This window comes from Nyctereutes procyonoides, unplaced genomic scaffold (genome assembly GCF_905146905.1).
Source record: "Nyctereutes procyonoides isolate TBG_1078 unplaced genomic scaffold, NYPRO_anot_genome, whole genome shotgun sequence".
Classification (NCBI taxonomy): domain Eukaryota; kingdom Metazoa; phylum Chordata; class Mammalia; order Carnivora; family Canidae; genus Nyctereutes; species Nyctereutes procyonoides.
The window spans coordinates 610,001-635,418 of record NW_026575048.1 but is presented as its reverse complement, the minus strand read 5'-3'; the positions used below and the strand labels follow the sequence as shown (position 1 = coordinate 635,418).

The following is a 25,418-nucleotide window of genomic DNA, read 5'->3' as shown; positions in this document are numbered from 1 at the left end:
AATATGCCTGTTTTGAGTCCACTGTGTGCCCATAAATACCCGCTACGTGGGGCCGTGGGGCTGGGGCCCCGTGCACCTGCCTTCCCACAGGAGCTGCAGGAAACACCTACCATTTCCCTACAACTGTTTTCCCAAACTTTATCATCTGATGGTTGACCTGCCCGTCCATCCTCCCGGATCCTTCGGAGACCACAGGGGGTCTCCCTAAGAGAGGCAAGAGCCTATTAAGTCACTTTTAATGACAAAAGGAGAAAGAGGACCTTCTCAGAAGCAGTAAAGAGTCAAAAAGACAAGGAAACTCCAGCACAGGCTCTCCTTCGTGAGTTAGGAAAGTAATTTAAATTAGCATTTAAGTGCTGTGCTATTTAATTATATAATAGATCATAAAAATATAATATTAACATTAAATACTTGAAATTAATTTTCTTTCCGACACGTTTCTCCCACTCATTTTCGAATGGCTCAGCCCCTCCTTGAGGAAAAGGGGAACTAATGACCCCAAGGCTCATGAAGGCCTCCTCTTCTGGGGGAACCAGGCACAGGGCTCTCAGCATCTCCCAGCACCTGGCTTATGGGAACGCCGTCCGCTGTTGGCCACGTGGGAGGCGGAGCGCGTGGTGAGAGCCCACCCTCGGGGGACTCGGACACAACGCCAGCGGCGCCCTGGCCCGTCGGACCCAACAGGAACGACCCGTCTCTGGAAACTAGTGACGTCTTTTATTGGTATCACAACTATAGGCTCGTTATAAAATCACACACAGTTGCAACAGTTGCAGGAAAAGAGTCGTTTCTTAAGAAAACAATTTAACGTTCAGCGCTCAACAGAAGCGCCTTCCTCCGATGCTCTGGCTGTCCACGAAGGCGGGATCCACGGAGGCCACCTTTGCTGCGAGGAAGGCGTGAACGCAGTGCAGGACGGCCGTCAGGTCCTGGAATTCAAGTTCCTGTAAGAAAAAAATGAAACAAAATGCTGGAAACGCGCTCTGCTTGTTAGTATGGCCACGCACACACAGGAGGGTGCATGTGCACACACGTGCACTCGCGTGGTCACGGGGCGACAGCGCGGTCAGGTCCGGGCTTTATTCTGAACACCAGGAGCTGCTGGGCTGAGATCCGTGTCACCGTGTCACCTGGGCACTGACCCGGCTGGCGGGGGTGGCCCCACACTCAGTGGGGTGTGGCCAGGGTCACGTGACCCCCGACCCAGCACAGATGGAGCCTTACATACGCGAGACGCAAGGAAGCACCCAGCCTGTCCGTGTCCGTGCACGACGGGATCTCGTGTCTGTGGTCGTGTTCGATCACCGGACTCTGCCTTTGACGATAAACCTTCCTCATTTGTGTAGCTGCATTTGAGTGACTTTCTTGGAGCTCAAAAAGCATAGAATCTGTTCAGTGCCGTCCGTTGCCCGGAGCCACTGCGGCTCCAGGAGCCCCTTTCTGCAGCCCACGTTCCTCGAAGATCCTCCGTTGCATGCAAATGAGCCTTAACCTTGACAACTACACTTGATTATTGATGATCGATCACGGTTTACTTATGCTTTTGCTGAGTAATGAGACGCAAAACGTTCAAGAGGCTGAGGTGCACTCCGGCGACAGCGTCCTAATATTCACGTGGTCACTGAAGAGTCACGGGGACACGCCATCCAGCCCCACGAAGGGAGGGGGAACGGCACCTGCTCCGGCCGGGACCGGCCTGGAGGACGCTGTGCTGGGTGGGGCGGGCTGTCCCCGGAGGTCACGATCCCCGACACCAACTGGTGAGATTCACGGAGACAGGAGTGTGCGCGGAATGGGCGCAGGCCAGCCCCCTGCACGCCGTCCCCCCACAGCCTCACCTGCCACGCGGCAGGGCCAGCACCCCGGGGACAGCTTCCACGGCCGCGGCAACCCTGACGCGGCATTTCCACGCGGGCCTCAGCCTGGCTCTTCCCAGCGAAGCCAAGGGCGGCTCCCGAGCTGGCGATGAAGCCACGCCCACAGGGATGCTCGCCCCACGCACAGATGCGCACCCAGGACCAACGAGGCGCCCCATGAGGTCACGCACACTTGCATGTGGGACTGAATCCGAGGGCGCGGGGAACAACCGGGACCAGGACACCCAGGTCCCCGCTTCTGCCTCCCAGGGACCCAGCAGGGGTGGGAGCTGCAGAGGGAGCACGACCCGGGCAGGGGCGGGGGGCAGGGGGTGGGGGGGGTTGTAATCTCAGTCTGGCTCCCAGGGAGAAAGATCAGGACCCGCGGTAAGGCCAGGATGGGGTGGGGAAGGGTGACAGACCCCAGAGTCCACGGGGAGTGGTCACGGGGCAGAGGTGAGAAAACCAAGATCCCAACCCCCCAGAGGGGCAGGAGGTGGCGGGAGTCTCCCTGGGGTGACAGGGGCGGGAAACCCTCAAACTTCCAGTGTTGCCCTCACGCCTAGAGAACGCACTGGAATAAGAGGTTTGTGGGGTTTCAGCAGGAAACCTGTAGCTGGCTCCCCCCGGCCCACCCCCTAAAAGCCAATCAATCGATCAATGAGAAGAGGAGGACGTGCTGATGCTATGCATGGTCGCCGAATTAACGCAGAAAATGCCAAATATAAGAGTGACGTTATCTCGTGTCCCCGCTCCCTCTCGGGGCTCCCAGGCTGCTGGTGGCAGGTTCCCCGGACTCCACATACCCTACGTCATGGCTGTGTCACACGGCTCATGACCCAGGTGCCTCGATGGTGCTTACGTTCAGACTGATTTTATCCGTTCCCTAAAGTTCAGAATGTTGACAGATTCCGTACAGTTGCGCTTGGTGCTTAAAAAAGTAGACGTGGGACATTATTTCTTTAAGCTCAATAGAGAGGTGTTAAGAACAGACATTCAGAGACAATGGCGTCGAGGTGACGTGTCCCCTGAAGTCATCGGAACAAGATACAGGCCGAGTGTTGCATCTGTTTCCAAATGGCAGGTGCTCACAGGTCTCACATTTTTGTTTTTTCTTTCTTTTTTTTTTTAATTTATTTTTTATTTTATTTTATTATTATTTTTTTTAGTTCCCTGGGTTCATCCTTGGACTTTTCTTCAGTTGTATTAAAACTGGGTTGTTGACAGCACACGCGTCCATAAAATATGGACAACGCCAATCCCTTGTTGCAGGCAAAGACGACAGCTCAGCGCGGTGAACCTGAACTTCCTTTCGACGCCGGCTTCTCACGTCTTTGTTTGGAGAGAGGGGGGGAGCGTGTGCACGCACATGTGCAGGGAGGGAGGGGGCAGAGGGAGACAATCTCGGACCTCGAGCGGAGCACAGGGCCCAGTGTGGGGCTCGACCTCACGCCCCGGAGATCACGGCCTGAGCCTAACCCAAGAGCCGGATGCACCACCGACTGGGCCACTCAGGCGCCCCCCGGCTCACGTATTTTTAAATACTGACTTCCTGCTAAGGTTTGGTACGGAACCTGTGATTTTCAGCTGACTCTGCTAATGTGTTCCAGTGACCACGGTCTTAGGCCGCCAGCGTCTCTACCGAGACGATCTGGGCTCTTCCACAGGACCCCTGTGCCCACGGTCCACATGCAGGGGCCTCGGAGACTCATCCCATGACCACTGAGGTCGTACCTGCGTGTGGCCGGGCGGCCGCGTACACCGGGCTCCCTACCTTCACCTCTATCTGTCGGCTGTCGAGGTGCTGGAAGAGCAGCTTCACTCGGGTGTTTCCATCATCTGAAGATCCCTTGAGCTGGGAAAACTTAAATCTCCAGAGCACGTTCTGCAAAAGGAGGGACTTGATGAGTGATTCAGAAACAAGAACTAGTGTCTAGTCACGTAGTAAATACGCTGCTTTGAGGAGCGCAGGCAGGTGCTGAGCCTTCTCACCTGGCCCGAGCGTGCGCTAACTCCCCGGAGCGCGCCCCGTCTGAGCCACGTGACCTCCTCCGACCCCCTCCTCTCCGTCCCCCCGCCCGCCCCGCCTCTCCCCTTCCCGTACGCGGGCTCCCAGCGTCGTGTGATCACTGCTCCTTTATCTGCTTGTGAGACTAAAACCCACTACGAGGCCCCCTCTGCTGCACTGGGCCCACGGTGCAGACGGGGGAAGCCGGTCCCGCCCACGGGCCCCACGTGGGGCTCGCCACGTAGCTCCACGGCCTCGCCGAGAGGGCGGTGAGCACCTCACGCCGCTGCAGACGCTACGGGCTGGTTACCAAGGAGCTTCAGAGGCGAGACCTGCTTTAGAGATTCTTACTGCTTAATTATGAAAGGGTCTGCAGCAAGTAAAGACTTAGTGGCTTTTACACAAGTTCAGTCTCCGGTGATGGCTCATGGGCAACGGCTTGGTCTCCGGGAGAGCCCGGCAAGGTCGAGCTGTTCCACGACGGCGCCGGTCCTGAAGCAGCGCCCGTCCTTCTCCGAGGGTCTCAGAAGGCAAGCGGGCTTCCGCCCCGGCTGAGCCCGACCCCCACTGCCCTCAGGGCCTTGCACGTCTTTCTTGGGTTTTCGAATCCCGTCTCGTTTCAGGGCAACGCGTCAGAACAGGCTCCTTCAGGTGCTGGAGCTCCATGGGTCTCCGGGAACAACACCGGGTCTTTGGTTTCACGATGAGGAAGGCAGGTCTACGCCGGCCTCGGGGGGCTGGTGTCCTCACTGCCTCTTTACTTCGGAATGAGGAGGTTCCACCCAGACTCGCACCGCAGGCACCGCTTCCTGGGGAGCGGCCCTGAGAACAGGCGACCCGCTGCCCCCACCCCGGGGCCACCTCGGGGCCACCCCAACGCAGGCAACCGGACGGCGCAGCGGGGACAGTGGGCAGGGCGCTGGGCCACTGCCCGGGCCCCGGGGCTCTGAGGCCGCCTCCAAGGGTCAGACCGGCCACGCCCTGGCGCTCACGCGGGATCCTGCGCACGGTCATCGGGAAGCGGGGGGCATCGAGGGCACCGTGGTTACACCCGATTCCTGACAAAATCAGCCAGGCCCAAGCGGCCCTGGGGACCGCGGTGAAACCGTACGTGGCTCAGATCGGATCAGGAGACGGCTCAGCGGTGGCCGACTCCCGTCAGGATGACGTTCTAGGAATAACCCCGATAATTAACGTTTCACGTGGTGCCAGGTGTGGAAATAACACAGACAAAGGGGGATGAAGTAACTGCGGGGAAGGCCCTGCCGGTGACCCTCAGCTGAGTCCTGGGCTACGCTGCCTCACGGGCCAGAACCTTCTCTCCACGCTTAACCCGTCCTACCCCCTCCCCCACCCCTGTCCCTGTCCCCACCCTGTCCCCTCCCCCACGCCCTCCCCCACCCGTCCCCGTCCCCACCCCATCCCTGCCCCACCCCACCTCCACCCTATCCCCACCCCCACCCCACCTCCACCCCTGTCCGTGTCCCCACCCCACCCCCACCCTATCCCTGCCCCACCCCACCTCCACCCCTGTCCCTGTCCCCACCCCATCCCCACCTGCACAGGACAGGACAGGACCACAGCGGGGCAGGAGCAGGGTGGCGGTTGGGGGCCCCCGAGCAGCAGCACCTCCTCTCCCGGGGGGCAGTTTCCAAGTCACTTCAAACTCCTTCTGAACTTTTCTTCCTTGAACCTAAAACCCAAACTTTTCCTTAAGAAACGAAATGTGCCATTTCCACGGGGGATGCTGTGTCTGCTCGTGTCACCTGACGGAGGTTCTAGGCCTTCGTTTAGTGTCGGGACGCTGAGCGCTTCTGAAACCCTAGTGGCCCTTCCAGGTCGGGAGGTGACGAGCCCTGGGAGCCGCGGGGAGCGCTGGTGCTGCCCGCTCGGCCCGGCCCCGGGTGCGGGGTCTTCCCACCCGCTGGGGGAGGTTGGCCTTGATGCTGGGAGACGGATCGCGGGCCTGGGGTTGCAGTGATCCCAGGACCGTCCCGCGTCAAGAGCGCGTCGGAGGACCCTTGCCGCCCGTCCTGTGCTAGGAGTCCAGGTTGTGGGTCACCACGCGGTGGCCGTCCCCGCCCACGTCCTTCCTGGCGTGTGACTTGTTAATTTGTGACGCTGGGAAGTGGGGCCTCCACGGCCGCGGGACGACGCTGGGTCAGGGACGCGGTACCCTGCTGTGCGGCCACGAGGAGCGGCTCTTCCGGCCCCATCTGGCCAGACCCGAACCGCCATCCCCGCTCCCACGGGAAAGTCATCCCTCTTCAGGGTTCGCAGATCTCACGTTTCTGCTCCAGGTCAGCCTCAGCCTCATGGGGCTATCGGGTTCCCGCCCAGAGGGGCTCAGGCCCGAGGGCTTCCAGGAGGACCCCGTGCATCACCTCCACGGAGGCGCGTCACTCTCCTGCCGTGTGCGGGGACCGTCCCGTCGGCGGGAGAAAATCTGGATGGGAAGCTCGTTTGCAGACGAGGCTAGCGTGCAGCTCGTGTCCAGCTAGCGTGCAGCACGCCCCCAGGCAGTGAGCAAAACCGCACGCAGAAGGGTCCCTCTGGTCCCAGACCCCAGACGAGGCTCGATCGCTCCTCTGTGCGCCGTCCCGGGTGCAGACTCCGCCCACTGTCCAGCACCACAGGGAGCCTGTCCCGCGGGAGCGGTGCCGCTGTTGGGGAGCCCACGCCCTCTCTGTGGCCTTGGAGCTGGATGGGGCACAGAAACCTTCTTGGTGGTAAATGTTCCCGCAAGAGGACCCCGTTGTCGTTCTAAACACCAGGTGGCCGGGCCCCTGTGGGGTCGGCACCGGCCGAGTCCCGCCAGCAGCTCCTGTGGTGTGTCTGCAAAATGCTCAGGATCGTACGTCAGGCAGCCCACGCGTGTCTTCCAAGTGTTTACGTTACGGGGGGGAGGGGGTCCTTCCCGCGAGCAGGACGCAGGACGCAGGACGCCCGGCCCGTGCTGGGGGCAGCGGTGTTGGCCACACCATGCAGCGGGGGGACGCGTGGCCCGGCTCGGCTCCGGGCACACAGACGCCGGCCACGAGGGCGCCGCGGTCACACGGCCACCCCGGCGGGGCTGGCAGCGGCCAGATGCACGTATGCTCCTCGGAGACCCGGCCGCGCGTCATGGGGGCCCCGCGCGCCTGCTGGCACTTACCTTTGTCTTGCTGTCGCAGCAGGTGAAGCCCAAGGCGAAATCCACCGTGAAGCACAGGGGGTCTCCTTGCCAGCTGCACGTGTACGTCCTGGACTAGAAAAGAACGTCGGCTTTGAGAAAGGACTCTCCGGCCCGGGTCTGACGGGACCTCGCTGGAGGCAATAATCCCCCCGCGATCACAGCCTCGGTCTGGCAGGACCCGACGTTTTCCCACAGGCCGTACTCTCCCGCTTTGTGTGCACGGGCACACGTGCCCAACCGCGTGGGCGCCGGACACCAGCGGGCGCCCTGTCCCCACACACGGCCCCGCGGGTCCCCAGCCACAGGGGGTTCCGGAAACCGCAGACCCCTGGATCCCTCTGCTAACGTGTCCGGGAGGAGCGGGGGCGGCTGCGCTCCCTCCACGCGCTCACGGCCCCGCAGGACAGGAGGTCCCGGCCTGCTCCCGGGGAAGCCACGTGTGCTTTGGGGAAACACTCTGAGGAGCCGCAACAGCCACGCCCAACCTCGGACCCCCGCAGGGGGAGGCTGTGGCCGTGCGGCTCCCTGTCCCCCCCGGGGGCTCGTTTGGGTGGGTCACCTGCTGGGCCGTGGGCACATGGACAAGGCTGGCCTCGTCTCTGGTGTGGGCGCCTGTGTACACACCCGCACGTGCACACGCAGCCCCAGGAACAGGTGCACACGTGCACACACACCCGCACACGCAGCCCCAGACACACCCGCACGTGCACACGCAGCCCCAGGAACAGCCCCAGACTCACCTGCACATGCACACGCAGCCCCAGGAACAGGTGCACACGTGCACACATGCCCGCACTCGCAGCCCCCGGCGCACTTGCTCATGCACATGCACACATGCAGCCCCAGATGCACTTGTGTGCACCCCCACACACACATGCAGCCCCAGGCACACGTCTCCACACGTCCACCCGTGAGGGACAAACACAGAAACGCAGAGGCCTGCAGTACGAGCGTGCACAGCGCTCCCGACACAAGGAGCAAATACGGGAAGAGGAACGCGAGTCTCCTGCAAGGCGTCACCTTGCAACCGGGTGAGCAGCCTGCAGACGGGAGCTGCAGCCCCGCGCTCACGCGGGACGGGGGACCAGTGCCTTCCGTCCGTCCACTCGGGGGCTCCCAGCAGGGGACCCCTTGACTTCCCCCGCCCCCTGGGTTCCACCTCTGCACGAAGGCCAGGCCCTCCAGCCCGTGGGGCCGCGCTGCCTAATTCCTGGGCCGTGACCAGCTCCGTCCGCCTCCCGCTCCGACGTCCAGCGCAGTGGTCAGGCCTCCCTGTGGAGGCTTCCCCCGCTTTCCCCTGGTGTCCGTGTGGCGTGGCTGCCGGGACACGGCGTCTCTGTGCTGGTGCCCGCACGCCGTCGGAGGCACGAGGAGCCACGGAAGCCCGGCTGTTCCTGCTGTGAGGCCCTCGGGCTCATCCAACTCCTTCCAGCTGCATCTCTGGCTCACCCTCCGGGCAGGGCTGTCCCGGGGCCGCCAGGGCGGGTGGGAGCCAGGGGCCCCTCTGGTCCTGGTGGCGTCGGACCCTCACTGCCCTGGGACAGGAGTTCCAGCCCCTGCTCCCTGCCACTGACGCTGGGAGACGCCTGACACCGCCTGGGGCGCTCGTGCCTGCCCGGACGGGGACATCCTGGCTCCCCCCCCCCAGCCCCTGGATGGGGATGTCCTGGCCCCACTTCCCCCCCACCAGCCCCTGGAGGGCGGAGGCCTTTGCTGAGGGGGCGTCGTGAGGCGTCTGTGTGTTTGGCTGCAGTGGATCGGTTCCGCGTAAAAGGCGTCTGGGCACCAGGGTGCCCGTCCTGGTCCTGGGCAGCGGGGAGCAGGCCTTGGTGAGTTTTAGGGTCTGCACCTGTCGGCCTTTCTGGGCCAAGTGTGGGACACACGCAGGAAAGAACACGCAGGCCCTCAACACCGTGTGGTCAGGGGCACCCGGGGGCTCAGCGGTTGAGCCTCTGCCTTGGGCTCAGGGCGTGACCCCGGGGTCCCGGGATCGAGTCCCGCGTCGGGCCCCCCGCAGGGAGCCTGCTTCTCCCTCTGCCGGTGTCTCTGCCTCCCTCCGTGTCTCATAAATCAACACGCAGAATGTTTAATTAAACAAAAGCAACAACAACGTGTGGTCCTCACGCCCTGAGGCCCCTCCCGGACCCTCCCGACTCACCAGCTCTTAAAAGATCACCGAGTTTGTGCCACCGCGTTATTTGACGTAACAAACTGAACACTTAAAAATTAACTCGATCACTACTGAGGTGCGCCCAGGGCCCCGAGGGCTGCGGTGCTGTCGAGATCCGGCTCGGAGCAGATGCGGGGGCCAGGCGGGGGCCGGGTGGGGGGGCGGGGGCTCTCCATCAGGGCCCACGGCCAGGAGCGCAGCCTCGGGGGTGGTGGCACGGCGGGCGTCACGCGCCCCTCACATGAGGCTGCAGCTCTCGCCTGTCAGGCTGTGCCGGCCACGGGCACCTGGTCCCCGCCCTCCGGGTGACGGTGAGCACAGCCCGGCCCCCCGCCGTGAGCCTCCGGGTGACGGTGAGCACAGCCCGGCCCCCCGCCATGAGCCTCCCGGGGGACGGGTCCACGCGCACCTGGGCACCCTGGCGGGGGCGGGGCACACAGACGTGCTGCTTCAGAAACAATCTGTGGGGGGAAACTGAGGCCAGCGCGGCCGTGGGGAGCGCGGCTGAGGGTCTGAGGTCCCCGCAGCACAGAGCCCGTGGTCCCGACGGCGAGCGCGCCGGACACCGCAGGGCCCAGGGGCGCATGGGGGCTCCCGGAGGCTCGCACGGGCGTCCCGCCTTCCCCGGCGCCTGGGAACACCGCGGCCGCAGAAAAGTCCCGAAGGCGCAGCAGAGCAGGTCTCACAGGGCAGCAGGAGCGAGGCTGTGATGGGGACACGGCGTCACCCAGCGCGTTCCAGGTCCTCCTGGCTATGCTGGTAGCCACCCGCCGCTGCCACTAGATGGACGAGCAGGAAGGGGCGTCTGGAGTGTGGGTGTCGGGCCCGACTGGGTGACGGAAGGGATCCTGCCAGCACCGTGAGAACCTGAGCGTGCCGTGGGGTCGAAGGGGACGTAAGGGGACGGACGAGGGCGGTGCCTTGGGGACCAGCGGAGAGCTCCCCGCCGGGGCGGCAGGTGACGGTGGGACTCAGGCCCCGACTCTAGAGCCGTGTCCTCGACGTGGCCAATGGACGATGGACGACCCACCCTGTTGTCCCCTGCGGACCCCCCCCCCGCCAGCCAGGGGCCACCCGACACCCACGCCCAGGGAGGGGGACGGCAGACGCCTCCCCACACCGCGTGCCACGCGTCATCCTCAGCACCACGGATGTCAGCTGCGTACAGACACCGAACAAGTCTGGGAGATCCGCGCTCTTACACAACAGGGAAACTGAGGCAGGGGCACTGTAGCAGCTTTCCCAGGGTCCTGTGGCTGCAGGTGGACCGGGCGGGGCCCAGGCTCGCAGCCGCTAGATCGAAGGAGCCGAGTGTGGTGGGCGGCAGGTGGGCAGGTCACAGCCAGGAGGAAGCTCCCCCCCCCCCGGTCACCACGGAGGCCACGGCCGTGGGGTAGGGGCTGCAGGCTCTGCTCGCCGACCTGGACCCCGCGGACGAGCCTAGCGCCTGTAAGGACGGCACGGTCTCCCTTCCCGCGTGAGTTGTCTCTGCTTAACGACCACCCGGCCCGGGGCTCTGTCCATCACCGCGGGGCACGCACCGTCCTGCAACCCACGGAGGGCGGAGCTTCAGGAGCCGAGGCCCGTGTCCAGGGTTTCCGGGCGCCTCCGTGACCGGGAGACACGGCGCCGACCAGTCGGCTGCGGGAGGCGCGGGCAGGCGGGAGGGCCCCCTGCTGCTGGCGCCGTGTCCCCCGCCCGGCCCGCTCACGTGTGGACACAGCCCCCGCCGCACCCGGCGGCTTCGCTCCGATGGAACAAAAATGTCTAAAGAAAGTGCAGACTGTTTAAGTCTCTCCAGGGTTTGTCGCTGGGAACCATAACTCGGGTGTTTGGCGGGAGCTGAGAGCAGAGGACGGACCTGCGGCCCCTCCACGGGGCGAGCACGGGGCGAGTGCGGGTTCTCCCCTCGGCCGAGGCGTGCAGGCTGGGCAGGTCCCCAGGGATGGCCACCGACGGACGGACGCCGCGGGATGGACGCCGGGGGATGGGCGCTGAGAGATGGACACCGGGGAGGGACGCCGGGGATGGACACCGGGGGATGGGCGCTGAGAGATGGACACCGGGGGATGGATGCAGGGGGATGGGCACTGGGGGAGGGACGCTGGGGGATGGACGCCGCGGGATGGACGCCGTGGGATGGACACCGGGGAGGGATGCTGTGGGGTGGACAGCGCAGGATGGATGCCAGGGGATGGCCACCAAGGGATGGACGCCGGGGGAGGTGCCGCAGCAGGAGGGTTATGAGAGGTGACGCGGGTCAGTCTGCAGACACAGAAGCTGGCTTCTCGTCTTGGGTGGGCTTGGGGGCGGTACAGTCCAGCGTGCGTGGGGCCCAGCTGGAAGCCTGGCACCTAGGGACACCCGGTGCATTTCTGGTTCAAAGACGAGCGGCTGCATTCACTCAGAGGGACAACGCTCGCACCGGGAAGAGCGAGGGAGTGGGTGAGTCGTAACTGGGGCGAGCACACACGGCTGCGGTGCCCGTAGGGACGCCGGCCCCGCGCCCACGGCAGGCATGCCACCCCACTAGCCAGCGGAAGCATGTGTGTGTGCACGTCCTGAGGTTCCTGGAAGCCCCGCGCGTGCGTCTGCATCGGGACAGGCTACAGGCACACGTTCGCGTCACGGGAAAGGAGAGACACACGCTCCTTCTCGCGCCCGGAGACAGGGCTGCGGCAAGGCCCACGGGTGAGCGCGGGACGCCTGGGAAACGCGTCTGCGCTTCGTTAACACCTAACGCGTTTCTGAGGACTCAGCAACAGGAGGCCCGGCCGGCCAGGGGCTCGTAGGTCAGATTCTCAGTCTGGAAACTGTTTTTCCTGAGGGAACAGCAGCGGCAGGCTGAGCCACAAGGGCCATCGCGCCCGACGGGCCCGAGGGAGCCGCACCGGCGCCGGGGGGGGGGGGGGGAGTGCGGCCGACCCGGGGCGGGCCTCCTGACGCCCCCTCTCTCCCTGGAGGCCGGCCCCGTTCCCGCCGCGTCAGCCAATCCCCAGCTGGGACCCCGGCCGGGGGTCTGCGTCCCCAGGGCTCCATCTGACGTGGGGCCTCGGTCCACACGGACGCCCGGGCTGGGAACGCGTCTTACTCTTCACGCGGCTGCAGTGGGGCTGTTGGTGCACAGCAGGGCAGGTGCACGGGAACCCACACGCGTGTGCGCACGGACGGGGACAGTGGGGGTGCCTGACGGGGCGGGAGCCCACGTGGCCGCCCAGAGGGGAGCACGGGACCGGCAGCCCTTCCGGGTCCGGCAGGCGGGAAGGGGGCCTCAGAGATTCTGTGCCAGTTCCCGAGGTCACGGATCGAAGGCTGGGCCCCCCGACTCTACGCAGACGTGCACCTTCTTCCCAGGAGGACGCGGACGCCACGCCGGCGATGGTGCCTTCGGGCTCTTATCCTCCTTACTAACACGGTCACCCACACACGAGCATCCCGCCCCAAGGGACGTGTGCTCCCTTAAACTATACATTTTCAGCATCTCCTTACAGAAAAGGTGTGAAGTCTTTGAAACTATTTCATAAAAATTTGTAGATTTTAGGAAAAAGACTAAAAAGATTTAAGAAAGGACCTATTTTTAAACAAGGCAGAGAGGAGGCGACTGCAGGCCCAGCCCGTCCTGGTCCACAGGCCTCTGCGGCCGCCGTCCTGTCTCCCCGCTCAGCGTCCTCACCGGGTGCTGGTCACCTGCAGCGCTGGGCACTCGCCGGCTGTCTCGGGCCGTCCCCTGCTGGCGGCCAGGGCCGGGGCCAGCACATCTACAGGGATGCGTCTCCCTGTCCCCATCATCCCCCGAGACGTGCAGGCAGGTGCCTCGCCCGCGTCCCAGCCTCAATGCCCACCCTCGCCAGCTGTGTGCAGTCTCGTGTTTGCCCCACGCGCAGGGCCCCTCGCGCAGGCTGCCTGCTGCTGACACAGACGCACACGCAGGCCGAGCACGGGGCGGACACGGTGTCCTGGGACGGCGCTGCGGCGGGCAGGGCGGAGGCCCCAGGGCCTGTGAACGAGCGTCCTTCGCAGGCGGGATCAAGGAAGGAGCCAGCAGTGAAGGCGATCGGGGCTGGTCCTCGTCCAGTGCCGTGCAGCCCGGAAGGGGACAGCTTCTCCTCGGAGGGCCCTGACTCGGAGGACGGTACTGGGGGGACGGTGGCCCTGAGGATGGAGCTGGGCCTGGGGGCTGGTGGCTCTGAGGATGGGGGTGGGCCTGGGGGGTCGGCGGCCCCGAGGATGGGGGGGCCAGTGGCTCTCAGGACAGGGGTGGGCCCGGGGGGGACGGCTGCCACGAGGATGGGGCTAAGCCTGGGGAGGGACGGTGGCCCTGAGGACAGAGCTGGGCCTGGGGGAGGGGGGATGGTGGCCCCAAGGACGGGGGCTGGCCCAGGGGGACAGTTGCCTTGAGGACGGAGCTGGGCCTGGGGGGGATGGTGGCCCCGAGGATGGGGGGCCTGGAGGCCTGTGGCTCTGAGGACAGGGTGGGCCCGGCAGGGACGGAGGCCCCGAGGATGGAGCTGGGCTTGGGGGGGGACAACTACCCTGAGGACAGGGGCGGGCCCAGGTGGGACGGTGGCCCTGAGGATGGGGGTGGGCCCATGGGGGATGACAGCCCTGAGGACAGGGGCGGGCCCGGGGGGCCGGTGGCTCCGAGGCACACGCTGGCCCCTGCGCTGGCGGCGGGCACCACAGGCCCTGGGGGAGGGGCTGCGCCCACAGCGGGAGCTTGGCACCGAGGGCCCCGTGGGCTGTGGGGCGGCTCGGTCTCCGAGCCAGGACGGAGCTGATGCAGACGCTCCAGGTGTTGGGCTGCATCTGGCTGGACGCCTCTGCGCCAATATTCTGTGACTTTCAGCAAATCCCCCCCAAGGTCGGCTGCGAATAAACGGTTTTCTCAGGCTCGTCCTTGAACAGACGTCGCGTTCCGCTGCACTTCCGCCCTGCCCTTCCCAGACGGTGTCTCGAGCTGTGCTGCGGGAAGCCCCGCCTGCCGCCCAAGCCAGGAGCCCCGGCCGCGCTCAGTGTGGACGGACGCTCGCGGGCACCCAGTTACCTGCCCGCCTGGAGTGGTGCCGGCGGGACACGCCGTCCCGGGACGCATCAGCATCTACCAGGCTCGGGGACGTGACCGTCAGGCAGGGACGAGCGGAGCAGGACAGGTGAGCTCCCCCCCATCCAGCCGGCCACGCGGGCGCCTCTGTGTCCATGGGGCTCGTCTGAAGACACAAAACGATGAGCATCGGCTTGCGACGTGTGGGACACAGCGGCAAGCCTGACAGACACGGGACGTTCACGTCAGTGGTCACCTAGATCTTTCTAGAAAGTCTGAATATGACCGTATTGAGTAAGCTTAATAATGAGGTTGTTCGTGAGTCGAGCACAGAGACTGCTCCTCCAAACAAATACTATATTTTAATTTTTTTTAATTTTTTTTATTTATTTATGATAGTCACAGAGAGAGAGAGAGAGAGGCAGAGACACAGGCAGAGGGAGAAGCAGGCTCCATGCACCGGGAGCCCGATGTGGGATTCGATCCCGCGTCTCCAGGATCGCGCCCTGGGCCAAAGGCAGGCGCCAAACCGCTGCGCCACCCAGGGATCCCAAATACTAAATTTTAAAGAAAAAAGACTCAATTTTAACATGAATTCAGATGGGGCTGGAGAGTGGCCTTGAGACCCGCGAGACCGCCCAGGCGCTCCTTGTCCAGGCGAGAGACGCGAGGATGCTGGAGGGAGGAAGAGGGCTCCCCCGCCCCTGAGCTCAGCCCCTGCAGGTCTTTCGGGGGCATGTTGTGTATTTAAGGGAAGTAAAGCATTTAGAGAGTGATCAGCATCAGCCGCACCATTAGATCGACGGACTTTCCTTAAATCTGGCGGCAAAACCACGTCAGCAAAACCAGCAGGTAAACGGGAATTGCGGGAAGCTTCCCGCGCGGAATGAAAACCACCTGAAACTTAATCGTGTAATTAAACTGGTGCTTCTGGTAATGGACCAATAATTACCTTTTAATGACGCCATAAATCTATTCTAATCCAAGTGCTGCTTAATATTTCACTGGATCGTCCCCCAGGTCCTCCGGGTTCATTTTTTTTCGGGAGAAATAGCAGAGCGTATTTGTAGAACCGCGCGTGGTGTTCCCAAGGCTCAGGACGGCAGCGTTTTGTGTTTAATGCCTCAAGCTTGGGATTTCTTGAACGTGTGTCTGGAAGATTGATTTACGCGCTGAAGGAAATTATGTCGCGCGTATTTCAATGTCAAGCGCCTTATAAACATCAGTTAATTACATTTCGTGACGTCACTTCAAGAGAAAACGGCCATGACGTTAGGAAGAAGGAAACCGAGGACTAAAGTCAACGTGACTTATTTTGAGCTCTTACAAGTTCAAAAAATACTTAAAAAGGCAGCAAATGCCCCTGTCGTGCGCGTGAGCACACGCACCCCGTTAGGGTCAGTGGGAGCACCGTCGTGCCGCTGGGACGGGCCCCGCGGACAGCACCTGCCCCCACGCTCCCTGCAGCCCCCGCCAGGCCTGGTCCACCTGACGAGCACCGTCCTGGCGCTCGCCCGGCTCGGCCGTCCCGTGCCCCGCTCACCAGGAAGACGCGGCCAAAACGTCGAGCGCCGGACGAGGACGTGAGCAAGGAGACGCTGGGGGACCGACGCGGGATCTGGGACCAAATACCTGATTTCAGGGCCGCCTCCAGGTGTCGGGACCGCTGACCCCGCACCAGCCCAGGGCTCTGGGCCTCGCCTCCTCGGGGCACAGTCCGCGGCTGGCCTGCCGGACGGACGGACGGATGGATGGATGGACGGAGGGACGAGGGCTGGTGGGGCCCGCAAGCTCCCGGCATGGCCTCGGGACCCGGTGTTCCTGGGCCCTTCCCGTCCCCTTGGTCCCGTCTGCTGTATCCGAGGTGTCCGGGAACGCAGCTGCAGCAGCTCACGGCATCTTCAAAGACAAATGTTTGTGATCCTTCAAATGCTTTTTCTCTGCCCAGGGAGGGTGATGAAGCACAGGCACGTCAGGTCAGGGCCAGCAAGTGGGGTTAGCAGGTGGCTGGGTCCCGCTGAGCCCCGGTCACCGCTCACACTAAGCGCGCGGTCAGCCTCCGGTGGGTCCCAGGACACGCAGGCAGAGGCTGACCTTGCTCAGTTGTTTCTCGTCACAAAATCATCACCATGGGGCGGGGGCTGAGCTCAGGGGACCTGGGGCTGGGGGCGCCCAGGCTGGGGGACCGCGGGGTAGAAGGCGGGAGAGGTGCCGGAAGCCAGGGCAGCAGAGCCGCGGACAGGGGGACAGGGGCCCGGCTGCAGCGCCCGCTCGAGGGGCTCCCCCGGCGGGGACGGGGCGGGTGTGCGGGCAGGTGCCGCGGGGCAGGTCGCCCAGGGCGGACCTGGAGGCACTGGCGGTCACGGGCTGCAGACGTGTCCCCCCCAGATCAGAGGAAAGATGGACAGGCCCTGTCGGAGGCGGGACGGCCGTGCTCCCCCTTCCTGCCTCCACTTGGGAGCTGCACAGAGGAGCTCTCTGGTGCACAATCGCAGACCCGGCTCCCTCCTCCGCCAGTGCACCCGGGTCCAGACACGTCCTCGCCTGCCCTGCCCCTGCCCCTGCCCCCGCACACGCCCGGCTGTCGGCGCCCTAGCAGGCTGCTCCCCTGCTGGAGCTGCTCCAGTCCAGCCGGTGGCTGCGTCCCCGAGAAGCTGGACTCTGTGGATGCCTCCGATGACAGGCCGCTCACTCCTCCACGGACCGGTCCCCCTGGCGGTCGGCAGGTCCTGGCCGCCTCCACGATGATGGCAGATGAGCCCCAAACCCACACGCTCTCGCGCGCCTGGACTTGGGGACGTCCGTCTGCTTTGTGGGCCGGGGGCACTGAGGCCCGACCGCCGGGCTGGAAGGCAGACCTGGGTTCCCGGCCACGCGGCCTCCGTCTGGAGGAGCTGCCCCCGAGCCGCCCTCGCCCGGCACCTGCACCCACCCGCGGGCGGCCGGGCCTCCCTCACTGCTGCGCCTGCAGGGACGGCGCGGACGGGAGCCCTACGGAGGGACACGCCGCCGGGAGCAACGGGGACCCGGGCCCCGTGAGCCTCCACGGACGGCGGTGACGGTGGACATGTATAAAGCCTCCAGGTGAAGTGGTCGGGAGGGTGGAGGTGGGCGCGCTGCGGCGGGACCACACTGGCCGCCGTCCCGGTCAGACGCAGGGACCAGGACCCAGGACACTCAGGACGGACGCCGAGCCGAGCGGCGACTCTCTCGCGGAGCTGCGGGTCCAAGCAGCGTAGGGGGCGGACGTCCCTCCCCGACACTCGGTGACGACAAATCAGCATTCATGAGGCAAGGCTTCATCTGGCGCTGATTTACTGCGTTTTCTGCCCGCAGAAGGTGTCAGTCACCCAGCGGCCCCCTGCCCTGGCGCACAGGGACCACCGGGGATCCCACAGAATGCACGGATGCCCGCGCCCAGGGGGTGACGCCCAGGGGGTGACACCCAGGGGGTGACGCCCGGGCGCCGAGACCTTTAACGATATCGGCTCGAACGTCCATGCGTGGGGCCCCCGGTGTCCTGCCTGCCTCTCACGGGCCCTGGGTCCGCGTGGCCCCGGCACTGGCTACGCGTCTGTGTCCTTAGGGAAGCGCTGGCGCTCGCGGGCGGAGAGCAGGGTGTCCGTCCACCATTCCTCCCCCGGCACACAGCTGTGAACTTCCTGTCCTTAGTGTCCGAGAAGCACAACCACAGAAACGACTCGGGTGCCCACAGGGCAGGAGCGGGGCCGTGCCCTCCACGGTGCGGGCGGGAGACCCAGGAACCCTTGTGGGCCCGGGGTGCACAGCCGACCCCGCACCTGCCTGGCCCCGTAGCTTTGCCCGGTCGCAAGCTTTCTGACCGTCCACGCCGCTTCCACCGGGGAGGGAGGCCAACCGCACCCCAGGCCCCAGAGCGGACGGTGGGCAGCGGACAAGCAGCTTAACCCACTGGGCTTGCGACCTAACCTGGCGACCTCAGGCCCCAGGGGTGACCCCACGTCTTCCCACCGCCGGGGGAGAAGCGCCCTCCTCCAGGGGAGGTGAGCAGAAGGCCCTGCGGCCTGCGACCAGGACGGAGTTCACGCTCTGGGCCGACAGGTGAACGTCGGAGCTCAGCCGGGTGCAGGCGGGAAGAGCAGGTGCGTCCGCGGGAAGCCCCGGCAGCGGGACCGTAACGGTCCCCGGGCGTCACGGTCGGGCAAGGCCGGCATCTCTGCCGCTGTGGCCAAAGGCAGCGCCCGGATGCAGGTACTTTACACAGCAGGTCGGGATGAGGAAAGACAGTGTTTGTGTTTCTTAAATTCTAAGAGGATACTGCTGGTGCGAATTAAAAACAAATAAATCGACGTGGACAAAATGCACATTTTGCACATTACAAAGCGCCCTGCGCGCGTGATGAACGTGTTTTTTAGTAAGAAAGAAAAACCGGTGCTGCCGTCCGCGTAAAAACACCTGAAGAACGTACGTGACACCTGCCCTTGCACCTGAGCCTGGAGTCGTGCAGCCCGTACAACCGGGGGGCTCGGCGTTTACTTCTTTATTTTTTAAAGAAGATTTTATTTATTTATCCATGAGAGACACGGGTGGAGGGAGAAGCAGGCTCCATGCAGGGAGCCCAATGCAGGACTCGATCCTGGGACCCCGGGGTCACGCCCTGGGCTGGAGGCGGATGCTCAACCACTGAGCCCCCGGGCGCTTCTGTGTGTCTATTTTTTCAAGAGAAACAGAGAATGAGAGACCGAGGGCGAGAGAGGATCCCAAGGCGACTCCTACTGAGCACGGAGCCGGATGTGGGGCTGGATCCCATGACCCTGACATGGTGACCTGAGCTGAAACCAACAGGCGGACGCCCCCCGACTGCGCCCCCGGCCGCCCCGAGCAGGGAAGCCCCTCATCGGGTCCCGCGTGTGAAGGACGCCTGGACTTCGGGCGACTGTGCGGGTGCAACACGCTTATTACTCAAGGCATCATTAGTCTGCAAACGTGCTGAGCCAGCGCGGGCAGGAGGCGAGCCCCCCGCTTCGCCGCCGCCGAGCCCGGGACCAGAGGTGCCCTGCGCCCACGCCCAGAGCTCTCGTTCGGGAATCCTTACGGAGAAGCGCCCATAAGGAGGTTAAGGCAGGGCCCGGCCGGCTCGCAGCCCGCCGCACGCGGAGCAGGGAAGACAACCCGGTGCGCGCTGCAGACCTAAACCGTGCCGAGGACTGAAGCCGGGCTCCGGCGGCCGTGAGATCGGGGTCAGGAAACGGGAGCAGCTGCTCCGTGGGGCCGACTCGGGTGCGGGGGGAAGCCTGCGTCCCGGACACAGAGCGCCGGGGCTGCGCCGCCCGAGGCTCCCCTCCGGGTGACCCCGGAGTCTTCTCCCGGTGAAGGGAAAGGGCAGGCTCGCGGCTTAGGCTCCCTCCCCAACCGCACACCGCTGGCCCCGGGCGCAGCGGGATCGACGCCGCTTCCTCGACGGCTGCGGCGTCCGTTCCACGATCCTTAATTCGCAGGTTAAACGGAGGAGCCTGCGGGAGTACTTTGCCCACGTTCCTGGAGGGACAAACGGTCAGGCCAGGCCCCGACCCCCCACGGTCCAGCCCGGATCGTCCTTCCTTCCCACGTCCGAGTCCCGAGAACCGAGAGTCCAGGACCCAGTCGCCGGCGCTGGACGTCTCCCCCTGGGGTGCAACACATGCAGGATCGTGTCTCGGAGAGGCCCCCGTGGGCATGAGGATCGCGCACCGGGGAGGCCACGGGGGACCCTCCCGTCCTGCTCGAGGAGACCCCACCTCTCTGGGAGCACCTGCTGCGCCAGCTGACCCCGTACGCACGTCGCTGGACGGTCTCCGCCAGGAAGAGTCTCCTGGTCTCCTGCACCCACGAGGCCCTGGTCGTCTCGATCCTGGACCGCTGAGGACACTGCCCCAGAGCTTGCCGGGCGCACTCCCCCCGTGTCCCGGCCCAGGGTTCGTGGCCTCCCTCATCAGGCGGCTTCGCTGGCCTCCCCCTACATGACCCTAAGACCAAGGATGCTGCAGAGGGAGCAGCCACGGCCCCTGGCGGGATTTCCAGCTAAGGAAGCACCGGTGCCCCGACCTGGCCCTGCCCCGGGCACGAGGAGGGGCTCAGGCCCATTCTTTAAGGAGAGACTGGGGCCCGCAGCCTCCTGCCACTGCGGGACGTCACGGTGAGTCTCCTGGACGGTGACTGAGTCGCTCCATCCTCAGGGGCTCGAACGTCCCCTCACGGGCGGCACAGCCGGGGACAGCGTGGACCCAGCCCCTGCACACCAGGTGGATGCACGATGCCGCCTTCTCCTCCTTGTCGGGAGGCGGAAATGTGACGCTGGCCTCCGTGCAAGGACATCGAGGTCACCTGGGCCACCGCGCTCTGGTACTTCAGCCGCGCTGAGCCGCCACGTGTCCCCACGAGTCCCCACCATCAGGGACCGGGAGTCTGGGGGCTCAGGGCCCCCCTTCAGCCACCTGCAGCGCCTCCGGCAAGCGGGTCCCCGGGGGCATCAGAACCCGACTCCTGGATGTGCTGTCCCAGGGAAGAAGAGGGTCGTGGACGCCAAAGGGTGACGTGTGGACCCCACAGGTGGCAGCGACGCTCAAGCCTTCCCAGGGAGCCCCCACCCCGATCCCCGGCTGCGGCAGCCGCCTGGGGACACGAGCAGACGGTGACACAGGATCTTCCCTCTCCAAACACGGGATGGGAGGGACGTGGCGGCCTTTGGGGCCCGGGGAGCCCTGCGCTGTCAGTGCCGACGTCCCCTCCCGGACGCACACAGCGCTGCCTTTCTGCCTCTGACTTGTCGGGTGACGTCCCCGAGAAGGGGGCCCCGCGATCCAGGAGGATGAGGATCGTGACGCCTTGTGAGGACGCGCGGTCAGACGTGCAAGTGACGTGTCTGCCGTCGAGAGAAGGGGCAGCGCGGCCACACGAACTGGTCCAGACTCTGCCCGGGATTGCCAGGACCCAGGAAGGGCCACCAAGCGCCTGACCATGACCGTGTCCGGGGACTCACGCGCTGTCCATGGGGCCGCGCAGCCAGAATCGAGGTGGCCTGCGCCTCCCAGGGCTCGGAGGGAAGGCGCGTGGCTCCCTGCATCATCCACGCGGAGATGCGAAGCACCCGGGCTTGGACCTGTCGCCACTGCGCCCCGCACACACCCCCGGGTGACGCAGGCGAGAAGGCTCCGCCGTGAGAGTCCTGTTGGCCCAGAACAAGCGGCCGAGGGCCGAACGGCGTCGGGCACCGCACACGTCCCCGCGGGGCGGGAGGCACTCACCCCTGCTCGCTGCACTTCCATGAAGGTGGCTCTCTGGAAAGACGTCGCCCACGCGGCCAGCTCACTGCCCAGCTCCACGCTGAAGCGGCGGCTCTGGCCGTGGCCCACCAGGACGCTGAAGCAGTAGGGCCGCGGGTCCTCGAGGCCCCGAGGCTCCAGGCTGGAGTCCGCGTGCAGCCAGCAGTCGTCAGGGAGCCAGAGCTGGAAGAGAGAGCGGGCGCGTGTTGGCGCGGGACGTGGGCCGAGGGCCGAGGACCCACGTTGTGACGCCTCGGAGCCGCCGGGACCACATCAGGGATGCCAGGACCGGGACGCGGCTGCCGGCCCGCGGGGGGACCGCTGGTGACCCCGGCCACACCGGGAGGCACGTGGCTCCTGTGGAAATGGGCCCCAGAGAAACATGATTTTGAGCAAATTACATGCAAAAGCACCTTCCACTTGAATTCTGGTCCCCACAGCTTCTGCCTCAATGTGTCACTTGATCGGCAAAGGTAACGTCCTGAGACTCCCCTGCTCCCGTTCGACATAAAACCAGGGAATGGTGAAAGCACCACAGGCCCTCACCAGGCTCGTCACCCCGAGCTCACCGGGCACCGCGGGCACTTCCCCTCTGCCACCTAGTTCTGCCCGCGCAAGGGGACCCCCTGCTCACGAAGCCCCCGAGTGTGCGGGCCCTCGGCCCAGGGTCAGGGACGTACCCTGGCAGCCCCGACCACGCACAAGGACGCAGAAACACCTTCCAGGGCAAAGGCCACAGCGCGTGCCCCGTGGGTGGCGGGGGCTGGGGGCTGTGGCATCTGCACGTCTCTCCGAGGCCTCCAGGGACCCAGCTGAGCAGCGGCGACTGGGCCGTGTCCGCGTCCCACATCAGGCGGGCGGCCGGGGGAGCACCGGGCACACCTGCCTGGGGGCCGCCCTCCCTCCGCCCCAGCCACGAGCACCGCACACCCGCGCCCTCCTCGCGCACACGCCTGTGCGCACACCCGGCCTGCCGCGCTGTTCCTCTGCGTGGACTCTGCCGACACCGCCGTGTCCGTGAAGGGGACGGAGGGCAGACAGCCTCGCTGAGGACCGGGCGCCTGCGGGCCCGTGTTCACCGTCGCTCAGGTGCGGCGGCAGAGGCTGCCCAGGTGCTGGGGCTCCTCACTGTGATTCTGAGGTATCCTGAGGCAGGGGCCAGCCAGTCGAGCCAGACACACGTCACCGACATGCACGTTCAACATTAATTCTCAAAATCCCCCCGAACGTGGTGTTGCCCCCTGGTTTTATTGCACGTGTCCTTCTGATGCTTCCGGGTGCAGGTGTGCAGGGCAAAGTGACGGCTGATGTGTGTGTGGGAGGCTCGTGGGCTCCCTGACCTCCCCTGCTGACCCTGGGGTCGGCTCTGCAGGACTCCCCCGGCACTGTGCCCGCCGCTGCGGCTTTCCAGACGCATTTATCCTCATGCACGGTCAGACGCTCCTGCCTCATGGGTGTGTGCATACGTGTGTGGTGCGGCATGTGCATGCACACATGCATGTGATGTGGTGCGTACATGTGTTCATGTGTGTGATGTGGTGTGTGCGTGTCTGCATGCATGTGGTGGCATGTGCATGGGTGTGCATTGTGGTGCGGGGTGTGCGTGTGTGTGCACATGTGTGTCTGGACACACACATGCATGTGATGGTGTGTACAAGTGTGTGATGTGTGTGCGTGTGGTGGCACGTGCATGGGCGTGCATGTCTGACGTGGCATATGCACATGTGCGTGTGTGGTGCGGGGTGTGCATGTGTGTTGTCGCATGTGCACGTGTGATGTGTGTGCACAGGTGGTATGTGTGGACACATGCATGTGTGTGATGTGGCGTGTGCACGTGTGCATGCATGTGTGGTGCGGTGTGTGCATGTGTGTGCATGGCATGCGTGCCGTGCCCGTGTTCCTAATTCTAACTGAACCCCGGCAGCAGAGGCCGCACCCTGATTCTGTAGCCCCCCAGATCCTCCACTTTGGCCTCACCAATGAATACGGTGCGAGTTCTGCGTTGTCTCTGATGCAGCGGGCCACTGGCGGGGCTCAGGGGGCCGCCCCTGGCAAGGAGCGGGGCCCCCAGTCCGACAGCCTCCAGGATCCGAATCCCACTGGTCACCTTGTGAGCAACAGCATAGACACTGCCTGCCCCGGGGGCTGAGATAACGTGCGTTGTCCTACACGCCGACGCGTCTGGGTTATTTGTTTCCCAGCAGCAGATCATCAATACAGAGGCAGCTCCCGCGCGCTCTCTCTGTCTCTGGGACTTTAGTTTTAGCGCATGAGCTAATAAGTGGGCAAGTGAGTTTCAACTACTGCGGAAAAGTAAGTAAGTGAAAAGGCAGCATTTGAAGAAGAAACGCGTGAGGGAGGAATAAGTAAATACAGTCACGATCGCGACCAGCGTTGCAGCCAATTAATCTTCTCAGGGTTTTGTTAAGGGTGTTGCTACAGCAACACCTCGGATCGCTAAGGTTCTATCCAATGACTCGAAGGGATTTGTCAGAGCAAGAAAAGGGTGTTTATTTGCAGGGAGCCGTCCACCAGCTGCATGGCAGCTACGAGTAGTTTTGAGATTTGGCTGCATGTGAACATCACCGCGGGAGTCTGAAGAATGAATGCAGACGTCTGGGCCACGTCTCAAATAAAATGAAATCTCCAGCTTCGCTTTAAATCTCCCTCCAGGTGACTTCATGTAAGACAAGGTGGACTGCAGTGGAGAACCCCTGCTCCCGGGGCGCGCAGGACGGGAAGGGACCCCGATGATGCCCAGGAGGCCGTGAGGAGTGAGCACTCACCACGCCAGGGTGACAGCATCACACTGACCAACACAACCCTGCAAAGAGGATCGCCCAGTAGGGACACCCTAACTGGTTATTACGGCCCCTGTTCCGCAGATGACTTCACGGACACAGTAAGAAGCTAAAACGGATGAAAGATCTAAATGTGAGACAAGATTCCATCAAAATCCTAGAGGAGAACACAGGCAACACCCTTTTTGAACTCGGCCACAGTAACTTCTTGCAAGATACATCCACGAAGGCAAAAGACACAAAAGCAAAAATGAACTATTGGGACTTCATCAAGATAAGAAGCTTTTGCACAGCAAAGGAAACAGTCAACAAAACTCAAAGACAACCTACAGAATGGGAGAAGATATTTGCAAATAACATATCAGATAAAGGGCTAGTTTCCAAGATCTATAAAGAACTTATTAAACTCAACAGCAAAGAAACAAACAATCCAATCATGAAATGGGCAAAAGACATGAAGAGAAATCTCACAGAGGAAGACATAGACATGGCCAACATGCACATGAGAAAATGCTCTGCATCACTTGCCATCAGGGAAATACAAATCAAAACCACAATGAGATCCCACCTCACCCCAGTGAGAATGGGGAAAATTAACAAGGCAGGAAACCACACATGTTGGAGAGGATGCGGAGAAAAGGGAACCCTCTTACACTGTTGGTGGGAATGTGAACTGGTGCAGCCACTCTGGAAAACTGTGTGGAGGTTCCTCAAAGAGTTAAAAATAGACCTGACCTATGACCCAGCAATTGCACTCCTGGGGATTTACCCCAAAGATTCAGATGCAGTGAAATGCTGGGACACCTGCACCCTGATGTCACAGCAGCAATGTCCACAATAGCCAAACTATGGAAGGAGCCTCGGTGTCCATCGAAAGATGATGGGTAGAGAAGATGTGGTCTGTGTATACAGTGGGATATTCCTCAGCCATTAGAAACGACAAATACCCACCATTTGCTTCAACGTGGATGGAACTGGAGGGTATTATGCTGAGTGAAGTAAGTCAATCGGAGAAGGACAAACAGTGTATGTTCTCATTCATTTGGGGAATATGAATAATAGTGAAAGGGAATAAAGGGAAGGGAGA

At 63.6% G+C, this 25,418-nt stretch overlaps 1 protein-coding gene across 1 annotated transcript in view; it reads right to left on the bottom strand.

Moving 5' to 3' along the window:
* Positions 1-720: 720 nt before the first annotated feature.
* The window catches only part of SNTG2 (syntrophin gamma 2), a 131,388-nt gene continuing 106,690 nt past the window's right edge, over positions 721-25,418 (bottom strand). The window contains exons 16-19 of the mRNA XM_055327689.1: positions 21,513-21,713; positions 7,019-7,111; positions 3,631-3,741; positions 721-944 (exon numbers count right to left, since the gene is read on the bottom strand). Of these exons, the coding sequence (XP_055183664.1) occupies positions 819-944; positions 3,631-3,741; positions 7,019-7,111; positions 21,513-21,713 (531 nt within the window). The 3' untranslated portion in view covers positions 721-818. The remainder of the gene's footprint in view (positions 945-3,630; positions 3,742-7,018; positions 7,112-21,512; positions 21,714-25,418) is intronic.